Source organism: Pseudorca crassidens, chromosome 19 (genome assembly GCF_039906515.1).
Source record: "Pseudorca crassidens isolate mPseCra1 chromosome 19, mPseCra1.hap1, whole genome shotgun sequence".
Classification (NCBI taxonomy): Eukaryota; Metazoa; Chordata; class Mammalia; order Artiodactyla; family Delphinidae; genus Pseudorca; species Pseudorca crassidens.
The window spans coordinates 16,411,124-16,421,723 of NC_090314.1; the positions used below are offsets into that span (position 1 = coordinate 16,411,124).

General features: G+C 53.5%; 1 protein-coding gene across 1 annotated transcript; it reads right to left on the reverse strand.

Moving 5' to 3' along the window:
• Nucleotides 1-667: 667 nt before the first annotated feature.
• RFLNB (refilin B) lies at nucleotides 668-8,887 on the reverse strand. Its single transcript, XM_067714663.1, has 3 exons — nucleotides 8,605-8,887; nucleotides 5,598-5,707; nucleotides 668-3,786 (listed from the first exon to the last, which is right to left on the reverse strand). The coding sequence occupies exons 1-3, from the start codon at nucleotides 8,815-8,817 to the stop codon at nucleotides 3,456-3,458; spliced, it is 654 nt and encodes a 217-aa protein (XP_067570764.1). The 5' UTR covers nucleotides 8,818-8,887; the 3' UTR covers nucleotides 668-3,455.
• Between the last annotated feature and the right edge of the window lie 1,713 nt (nucleotides 8,888-10,600).

Consider the following 10,600-nt stretch of genomic DNA (forward strand, 5'->3'; position numbering starts at 1 on the left):
TCTTTTGCTTTGCCCAAAGGGACTTTTCCTCAGGGAAGACAATATTCTGAGATTGAAGAGATACGGATGGTCATAAGGAGTGTCATCATTCTGACTGCCTCAACTGTACGAGACGTTGCAAATGAGAACTCCCAACGCGGGCCCGCCTTGCTTCCACCACCATGACGATTTACATGCAGGACGCTTGCTGCAGGCATGCACAAAACCTACAGTGGATCCTGGTGCCCAGACACCATGTTTCTATCTGTCCCTTTGTCCTGCCTACAGGTTTTTCCAGCCCAGAGCAAAATACCACAATAATATTCAGGCTCGGTGGACTAAGGTGTGTATTTCTTCTGCAAAGTGGGAGGAAGGCGATTTGAAAGGGAAGGTGGGAAGGGGCTGGCCTGACAACATCATTCACAGGTGCACCTCAGAGCAGATCGGCTTTGGGAAAGAGTACACATCAAATCTGGGAACAAATTCCTTAAAATTCCTGTGCCCAGGAACCCCTTGGAAAATCTTCTTATACCCCCAGGAGAACGCACACCCCAGTCAGAAGTATTGTACTATTACTTCTATTACTTCATAATCACGTCTTAAAATTTTTTAAGAGGAGGAACCGTTTGTCTCACTTTTCTTAACCAGGCATTATGAGTTTCTTTTAAAAAAAGGAAGCATCTCCAAGTGTTTTTAAAGGATAATTTATTATGAAATGAAGAAGTCATAAAACAAAATGAAGTGAGACAGATGTCGAAGATAAATTTACAAAGTCGTTTTCATCAAATACTATTCCTAAGGTGAGAAACAGGAAATGCATCAGATGAAAAGGTACTTACTCTTTTTCAAAGGTCTGTGATTTCAAAAGAAAACTTTTCTCTGAAAATACAAATCATCTTTATTACATAAAAGACATCATTTAAGAGTCTGAGAAAAAAGACTTTTTAACTCATAAGTAAATGGTATTTCCCAGACTCCCTTAGGAATGCTTGTTTTTAATCAGTGGGTTTTAAAAATCATCGCTTCCACCTTGCAAACTAACATGAATCCACCATGGATCGACAACATGCTATCCACCCTGACGTGTCCCCTTACGTCTTCACATGCTTCCTCTTCTGCAACTTTCAGCAACGCAGATTTGGAGAAAAAGAAAGGATTTGAGAGAACTAGTTTGGTCCCTAGTGAATAACTTAAAACAAAATCTGCTTTTCCACTCGCATGACACACGTACAGTCGCTCACTTCTACTTACTTTACTGATATATTTCATATCAAAAAATCTCATACATGCATCTCAGCACGGGGCTGTTTAAAGGCCGCGTTCTCTACCCCTCGTCTCTCTGGCCGAGCTGCCCATGGCATTGTCCTGGGCTCGTCAAGTGTCTCCATTGGGCCAGAGCAAAACCTTGGGAATTCTCTTACCATAGTTTAAAAATCACACTTACCACTTGTCTTAAATGACAAGATCATGAAATCAGAGAGAAAAACCCATTTTTAAACAATAAATGCTGTGTGATTTACTCTTCCAAACGCAGGAGGCTGCTCCGCATGAAGACAGGAGACTATGCGGTCTTGGAGTGACCCCTCGAGGGGTCCCTGCTGAGCTTCACGCTGGCAAACTCGGGACCATGGAGCTGATCGCAGGCTCCACGGAAGGGATGCTTCCAACCAGGTGCACGACAGACTAAACACTATTCAACCTGAAGAGGACAGCAGACCATTTGGCCCTCTAGGCCTCTGATGACTTTAAATGACAGTGATTATCATCACACCTGCTCTCCTCAGTACAAAAGTCCCTGCTGTGGCTCCAGGGTACCCAGAGAACTCTCAATTCTGCTTTCAGGACAGCTGCAAGCCATCAGCACAAACCCGGAGATACAGCGGGAGTCCGAGCTTCCAGGACTCTGCAAGCCCCAAGCACTTGACATAACTTGGATGCATTGAAAGGAAATACCCACGGTTTTGTTCTCTCCGATATCAGAAGAGCAAAAGTCCTCTGCCACTTTCTTTACTCAAAATCCACAGGGATTGGCAGGAGAAAGAAGTACGGGCCGGGTGAGGCAGGGCGGGCAGGAGGCTGAAGGCCAGAGGCAGCCTGGCCTCCACGCCCTCCTGACCTGGCCCAGCCTGTGTCCCCGCTTCTGTGGCCCGTTCAGCTGAATTCACACAGTTTCTTCCATTCACACGCAACGCCATGATTGTCACACTAAAACGAACGCTTAGACGTGTACGGTCACCCCAGCGCCCAGGTTTGGGAGCCTGACATGTGGCATCATTCCCTATGCTCAATTCTCCTTTGCTTCCCTTGGCTGGAGGTAGGGAGGTGGATTTCCTTGCTTTTTCGCTTAGACCTCGGGCACCAGCAGAATTCCTCCGCGGTGTTGACCCAAAGTCACTGGAAAGGACGCCCACCCTGATGAACCAGATCACCAGAAACATCTGTGTCCACCTCCTCCCTGGGGGTATCAAGTCCTAGGTGTGACTGTCGGCTCCCACTGTGAGTGAAACGCCCCCTGTGGACTCCGTCAAAAGTGCTTTCCCTAAGCATTCTTTCAAGACGCCATTTCTCTCCAAAGGACCCTCTGCTATGTTTCGCCTTATGAAAAAACTAGGAAAGTATTTGGAAACCCCAAAATACATATCAGGAGAGTTACACAAGCCTGTGGAGACATTACCAGATGCCAGGGGTTCCAGGCGCTTCGCCAGAGCCCGAGCTTGGAACCCACCCGTGGAAGGAACCAGAACCAAGCCGTTGCCCCCGGACTCAGCCACCAGTTGATCTGACCCCACTCTAGAGGCAAGAACAGGGTGAACGCCTTCCTGCCTGCCTGCCTTTCCCTTCCTCTCTTGCTTTTTTTTTGAAAGGCATCTTATATTGTGGTTTGGGGTTTTTTGATATCACAAAAAAAGATTTAGAGAATTCCAAGAGTTTTGGTTAACAGGAAATACAAATGGAAATTTAAAAAACCAGAATGGAACTCAACTCTCCACAGATTGAACCCATATGGGTGTCACAGCTCACTGAATTAGCACCACTTTTCTAGCAGTGAAGACACCGGGGCAGAAAGTTCTTCCAACTCACTTTTTCCATCTCAGAGACTTTTTCCACGCTCCTCCTCAGACAAACTGACCGCCGGAGGAAGGGCGCTCCCCTCTTCCCTATTTCAAAGTGTGGCCATTTTCCTTTTGCTCTAGCCATCCTTTTATTTTCTCATCAAATCGAGACTTTGGGGAAGCTATGTAGCAGCAAACTAGGAAAACACACTCCTTTTCAAAACAATTGGAAAAAATTGTAAAAAATCAAATTCTTTCAATAATTAGAAGATGTTGTGACTTTTTTTTTTTTTTTTATTCCCCAGGCTGGGCTTAGAGGTATCTCTGGGTTAGACTCTTCTGGGGCTGGAATGACACACAAGGGCAGCCTGGCCCAACCCAACCTGGGCAGGAGAGCCGGGCCAGGCCCCCAGCCTGCTGCAGTCAGCTCTCCTCCGACAGGTAATCACCGCCCACGAGCTCAATGGCTTCGAGCTCCACGCTGGACAGGAACCTCCTCAGTGTCTTGCGGCAGTTGTAATCCAGAGTGGTGGTGTAGACGGTCTTGGGGTACTTGGGGTAGACGATGGTGGTGCTGAGAAAGCGGGCGGGCTTGTGGCGCGGCTCAAAGCGCACCTCAGCCTTGTAGTTGCGCCACGTGCAACTGGGGATGCAGGTGATGGTCTGGCTGCAGGAGGCCACCGCCAGGCCCAGGGGCAGGTGGACGTCGTCGATGAAGTGTCGCTCTGAGTCGTACTTGACGGAGGATGTGTACCTGAGCGGGAGACATAAGGCAGCGTGAAGCCGCTCCTCTGAGCTGGGGGCGCAGGGATCCCTACCGTGACCTTGAACCTTGAGACTCTAGGGAGAAGCCGCACGGAGTTTATAACGTGCTCACTGTGTGCTCCTGTCCTAGCGCTTTACTTCCAGGATCTAATTTAATCTTCCCAACAACCCTGGGAGAAGAAATCGGGGTGCAGAGGTTAAGGTCACAGTGGGAGGGAGCGGTAGAGCTGGGGTTTCAGTGCAGAAATGCAGGATTCCCAAGTTCAACCTGCACTCACTGTTCCTCACTGCAGGCGGCAGCCCCTGGAGTCGGCTCCCACTGACTTAAGCTTTGAGACTTGGCCAAGTTACTTAACTTCCAAGCCTGTTTCCTCTTCTGAAAAAGGTGCCCAATAGAATGGGGGAGAGTGTTAACCCAGCAACTGCTGTTGGTGGGGATGATATATACAACAAGGCAGATTCTCCTGTCCACGGGGGATGAGTGGTTTCTCTATCCCCTGAAGTGAACAGTCAGCTCTTTAATGAGAGGAGAAGGGAACCCAGACATCCTGAATGCTGGTTCTGAAAGCTTGGTGATACCAAATCCTAGTATTGGGGCCACCTCTGCCTTCGGCTTGGAGACTCCCTCAAACCCAGGGAACCGAGATCTGACCTTATCCATCACAGCCAATTACAGTCTTGTTTTCCATAAAATAAATTAACATCCACGTTCCTCAGCAGCTACTTTATAATTTTTTTAAAGTCCATCTTGGGCAATTTGGGAATTTCTTTTTTTTTGGAAGCAAAGCATGAATTCATATTACTTCCTAATTATGGCATCTTCATAGATACTAAAATATGCACAAGCGGGACCTCCCTGGCAGTCCAGTGGTTGGGACTCGACGATTCTGCTGCAGGGGGTGAGGGTTCGATCCCTGGTCGGGGAGCTAAGGTCCCACATGCTGCGAGGCGTGGCCAAGAAATTTTAAAAATAAAAAATAAAATAAAAAGTATGCACAGGCATCACACACAGACAAACTGAACAGCACTGCCCCTCGCCAGCCCCTACCCACTGGTCAGGGAGTAAGAACCGGCACTCTTTTTTTAAAATGAGTCCAGTGGAAACATCTCTTCGCCTTGGGCAAGTAGGTTAAAAGGCTGGGAAGCTCATGTCATGAAGTCATGTCCCCATTCTGTTCAAAATACAAGCTCCTCAGGAATAAAAGGCTGAACTGCTCACCTCCAAACTGGTGAGCCTCCTTTGTTCTGTGTCAAAGGGCCCTTTGTATTCGTGCAACGGAACTCCATCTCTAAAGCCACCAGCTACCAAAAGTAAAATTCCGTTCTCTAAAAAGACATACCTTTAATGGAGCCTCTCAATGGATCTCTGCCCCCAGATGAGCCTGGATGATAAATTCCCCGAGGAAGAAGAACGGTACTTGCCCAGTGAAATCAGAACCTGAGGCAAGGTCACAGCACCTTGACACTGGGGTGGGGGTGGGGAGATGTGGAAAGAAGCTTCTGGAAAGGGGACTTACTTTATTACAAATTTTTAAACATCTGATGGCCATGATAAGTGAAGTGCAAAAAGCAAGTTGCAGGACTTTATGTATAACACGATCTCGTTTTTATTTTAATAAGTGTATCTATATTCAAATGGTTAGAGCACAGAAAAAACACCCGAAAGAGTACCCACCAAACTATACGAGTCTTTGGCACACTTTTGTCATTGACTATTTTTTTTTTTAATAACAAGCGTTAATTACTGGAACAAAAAATTGAAAATAGAAATAAAATGAAATCAGGGACTGCTATATTTACCTTACTTCAGTTGGTGGTAAGGGGTCAAACTCCACTCCTTCACCGAACGACAGGGGGCATAACCTTGGCGAGCAGCCGGAGCCCAGGGCGCTGGGGAGAGAAGCTGGATTCTGCAACAACAGAAAACGCAGTTAGTTCACAGCCCCATCCGATGCGCTCCCCGCAGAAGGTCCTGGCTCTAGCCTCCAGCTGATGGGCCCAACGGAGATTTGTGTCACCCTCCAGGGAATAATGCCAGCGAAGGGCTGACCCACAGCACGGGAAGACCACCGGACAGGGCACAGAGGATGCCAAGAGGTCTGCTCGAATCCCAGGCCTATCATGAACGTGTGCTCTCAGCAGAGTCACAGCATATGCCCTGTGACCTTACTTGCACACCCAGGGGGTGTCCCTTTCCATCGATGAGGTTTTGTGGAAGGAGGAAAAGAGGAAACAAATTACAGCTCAGCGTCGTGACCGCGGCCAGACCCCGGGGCTGCTGCATCATCCCGCAGCAAGGCGGTGAGAAAACCGACACGAACTGGGACTTCACTAACCAGAACCTTCAATTATGTGCCCCCAACCCTGGCATTGTCTCAGCAACTCTTCAGAAAAGGCCAAAACCAACAAAGAGAAATGCTACAAGGGATTTTTTTTTTTTTTACACTGAAGATTCAGTCCAACTTCCCCCATGTCCTCTGCCTCTGAGGCCACCAGATCAATACCCAGCCAAGATGGAGGAATCTGCAAACTCACTGGGAAGATGAACACCACAAAGTTGTCTATGTCATCTTCCACTATCCAGAAAACTCAAAGAGCCAGAGCACAGCATCCCAGGGGTTCACCGCCTTCCAGCCTGGTCAGAGCATGGGGCTTTCTGATTCAGCAAGCAGCCTGAGTAAGAGATGGGACCATCCTCCACACAGCTGCTGGGTTTTCACCTGACCTGACTGGAATCAGGGCTTCTGTGTTAAGCGAGCAACAGAGAGCAGCCCTTTGGGTTCCTGGGCTAACTGGGGGCTGTCATTTTCTTTGCCTGATTTGAGAGAAGAACCTACACTTGGGCCAGGGTATGGCGGTGGCAGCCCCACCCCCATGTCTTCCAGGAAGCAGACGTTTCTAGAAGGTTGACTCTAAGACTCTTATGTTACCAGGACAAGGTGTCAAGTGGGGGCATAGGGTGGACATGCAAAAGCCAAAGGGGACCAGGTAGGTCAGGGAGAGGCAGGGGGACCCCAGGGTCCAGCCCTGAACTTGGTGGGGGGAGAGCTTAATAAGCCCCCACTGGGGCTTGAGAACCCAGCTGGGGGAGGGGGTAAGGTGCGGGCATCAGCTACTGCAGAGCTTTAGGAAACAGCCCCCAGCAGTGACAGGGGGCCCTGCGCTGCCCCAAGCTCTCTAGCTGCTGGGCACTCCCCAACCTGGGGGTGCCTTCCGGGAGTCCTGGAGGCTGCAGGACAATGCAGCCACCAAGAGGAGGTAGGCGCCACCCAGCACTCACAGGTATCCAGACAAGCACTCGGTTCTCTTGCTCCTGCTTCCTCTGCTCCCTCATCCCTGCCACCCAAGCTCCCTGAGCACCCAGCCTGCTCCAGGGCAGGCTGGGAGTGGGGCGGGGCAGCAGGGGTTCTACGCATGAACAAGGGGCTTACCAGGGAAAGGGGACGAAGTCACAGTCTTTGGCATGGCTCTGGGAAGCATCCAGGAAGACTTCCCAGAGGAGGTGACAAGTTGGGCACTGCAGGGCTGGCAAGGGTTTGACAGGTGGAAAAGCCAGCTGGGTGCTGGGAGAGGTAGAAGGGGATGGCTGGGAGGGAAAAGGCACACCAGGGGGACGAGTAGCATCAGAGGCACCGATGTGTGTATCTGCCTGTGGTCAGGGGATGTGGAAGATGAGGCTAAAAAGGGCCAGGTGGCGAGGGTTCTGAAGGCCAAGATGAAGCAAGTGCTGCCTTCTAAATGGAAATGAGAGGATGCACTGATGTCCACCGAGAGACAGGATCATTGGTCAAGAATTCCACGTACCATCAAAGTGGGTGGGTCCCCGAGGAGCAGCAGCTGCCACTGACTACTTCACCCAGGGGAGAAGGCTGCAAACACCCATCCCCAAGGGGGAGGGGTGGCCTCAGAGTCCCACTTTTAGCTTGACTGTAGGCAGGATGTGGGTCCCCTGGGCTCTAGTTAAAGGCAATAAACACCACCATGTGAGCCATTTCTAAGGTAAAAGGGACCTGGTGTTTTTTCTTTAAATAAAAATTTTAAATTAAAGTAAAAGGACTCATTTTTGAAAGTTTCCAAGTTACTTAACTTCCAAGCCTGTTTCCTCTTTCTGAAAAAGGTGCCCAATAGAATGGGGGAGAGTGTTAACCCAGCGACTGCTGTTGGTGGGGATGATATATACAACAAGGCAGATTCTCCTGTCCACCTAAAGGCCTCCCACCCATCATGGGCCAGACACGGGTTAGGTGACGGGACAAGAGGGGCCACGGATCTGAAAAGGTCCCCTCCAAGGCCACTAACAGTCCCCCAAAGCTGGCCCCCTTTGCTCTCTGAATCGGGGAGCCCGAGTACACCCCTCTCCCCAACACCCACCGGGAGGGGAAGCAGGCCCGTTGGAGCCACCGGGGGCGAGGGCAAAGCCCGGAGGTGCCTGGGGGAAGTTTGCTCTCGGTGTTCCCGGACCCCTCCAGCCCGGCAGGGTCAGGAATGTGGACGAGCCGCAGCCTGGCAGCCCCGGGGGCCATCACCCCGAAGGGAGGAGGCGGTGGTCGCCTTTCCCGGGGCTCCCGGGCCTCCCAGGCGATGACAATTTTCCAGCCACCGGCTCCAGCTGGCCGGGCTTTCGCCGCGCCTCCCGCCCCGGGCTCCCAGCGCTGGCCACGGGCGGGCTCCCAGCGCTGGCCGACGGGCGGGCGGCGGCGGGGACAGCGTGCCCCGGTAGGGCCGACACGACCGCCTGGGGGTCTCCGGTGCCCGGGCGCGGGGGAATACAGAGGATGGGGGGAGGGGCCGAGGCGGGGTCACTCACCGGGGCCGCGGGGGTGGCCACCGCGTCGGGCTCCAGCGCCCCGGGGGCCGGCGCCCGCTCCCCGCCACCGCCGCCCCCGGCCGCCGCGAGCGCCCAGTGGCTGGGGCTCGGGCTAGGGGGCAGCCCCGAGTCCGGACTGTCCAGGACGCCGTCGCCCTTCTTCTTCGCGTCCACGAGCTCGGGCACATCCTGCAGGCTCAGCCGGCCCACCATGGCGGTGCGCGCGGCGGGGCCGGGGCCGCTGCCCGCCGCCCGCGCGCCGTCCGGGTCCGCCGGTCTCCGCGCTCCCGGGCCCGCCCCCTGCCCCGCCCCGCCCGGGGCCCGCCCCGCCCGCCCGCAGTGGCGGAGCCGCCAGGCCGGGCGCCAGGGGCCGCTGCGCTCCCGCCGCGCGCAGCCCGCGCTGCGCTCCGCCCGGCCGCTCAGCCAGCCCCGAGCGGCCGATCACAGGAACGGGGGGCGCCGGCTCGGGTCCCCGCTCCGCTCGGCCACCCGCCCCGCAGCAAGCCGACCCTGTACCCCTCTCGCGCCGGGCCCGAGGGCGCCTTGTCTCCTCGCTCTGGCCCAGCCAGGCCGGCAGGCGCTCATATCTCGAGCCCTGGCGTCGCGCGGGAGGCAGCGTAGAGCCCGGGCCCGGAGAGGCCGGGGGAGCCGGCTGAACCCAGCGAGCAAACAACTGGAAATTATTAATAGTTAATGTGCTTCGTATGGTTCCAGCCGCCTCTTGGCTCAGCCGGGCGGGCTCTTAGTTTGTGTTTGGCTCTCATTTCTGCCCCGGAGGAAAAGAGCGCCTACTCCGTTTCTCCTCAGGGGGCTCAGGGGCTGGGGGGTGGGGGCGGAGCTGGGAGGAGCGCATCACCCCCTGGCCTGGGTGCTCAGCGGAACAGGCCGTGGCCACACCTGGCAGGAAAATTCTGCGTGGACTGGACCTCGAACCAGATGGACGGGCTCAGCAGGCTGCCCACCGGCTGTCTGAAGTGCCAGGGGCTCCCTGGTGGGGGTCACAGCTTTTCAGACGGGGGACTTCTTCCTCTTTAGACAGAGAAGCCCTATCTGAGTGGGAACTTGTTGCAGTAGCTGCCAGCTGTAGAACTGGGCTGTTCTCAAATCTAAAAGTACTAGAAAGTTCGAGTACTGTTTCTAACAGAGACCTCCCTGATTATCAGTAAGTATAGGAAGTCCCCACCTCCCACCAGCCACTGTACCCTGGGGGTTTCTGATGGGTGCCCAACTAGGGCCTCAAGCTGGAGCTTGCCCAGACCTAGCCCACAGGTGCCAGCTCTGGAGAGGAGCAGTGCCGTGGACTAGGGACTTCCCTGGCTAGATGAGAGGTGGGCGTGCTGCACGCCCCACCATAGCGGGCCAGTCTGTGTCCTTGCGAAAACAAAGGATCCTTGTCCTGCTTGGGACCTGGTGATGTCCAAATTTCGAGCAGGTAGATGTTCGAGATTTGCTGGGAAAGTTCAGCCCTCCTACCCTCCTCACTCATCACTTTTAGGTAAGGAAACGGAGAAGGAATTTGACTTGCCCCAAGTCACACAGCTGGTACAACGCAGCTTGCTGTGACCAGAAAGCCCAGGATCATCCCCTCCATAGAGAATAAAACGGGTACGTGCCTGTGTGCTGGAGGTCATTCATTCAGGACCTGTGGGAACAGATTATAAAATCAAGCGTGCACAGTCCTGGATCGATGGTTCCTGCAAGGAAGTACTGTAAGCAGTGGGTCTTAGAGATTGGGCCAACTGTGTGGCTACAATTCCCTACCCCTGTTGACCTCACCACCTGCACACCCCAACCCGGGGCATCACGGGAGGAATCTAAGAGCTTCCTGGGGGTGTGGAAAGGCGGTCTGCTGGCCGTGGCAGGACTCGGCGCCCTAGAGGGAGTTTGCCCACCAGCATTCCCATGTAGATCCTGAGAACTGTTTCCCGGCTTGGCCAGCTGGGAAAAGGTGTCCAGGAAGGTGGCAATTGCTCCCTCTTCCAAGGTCATCAGTCTG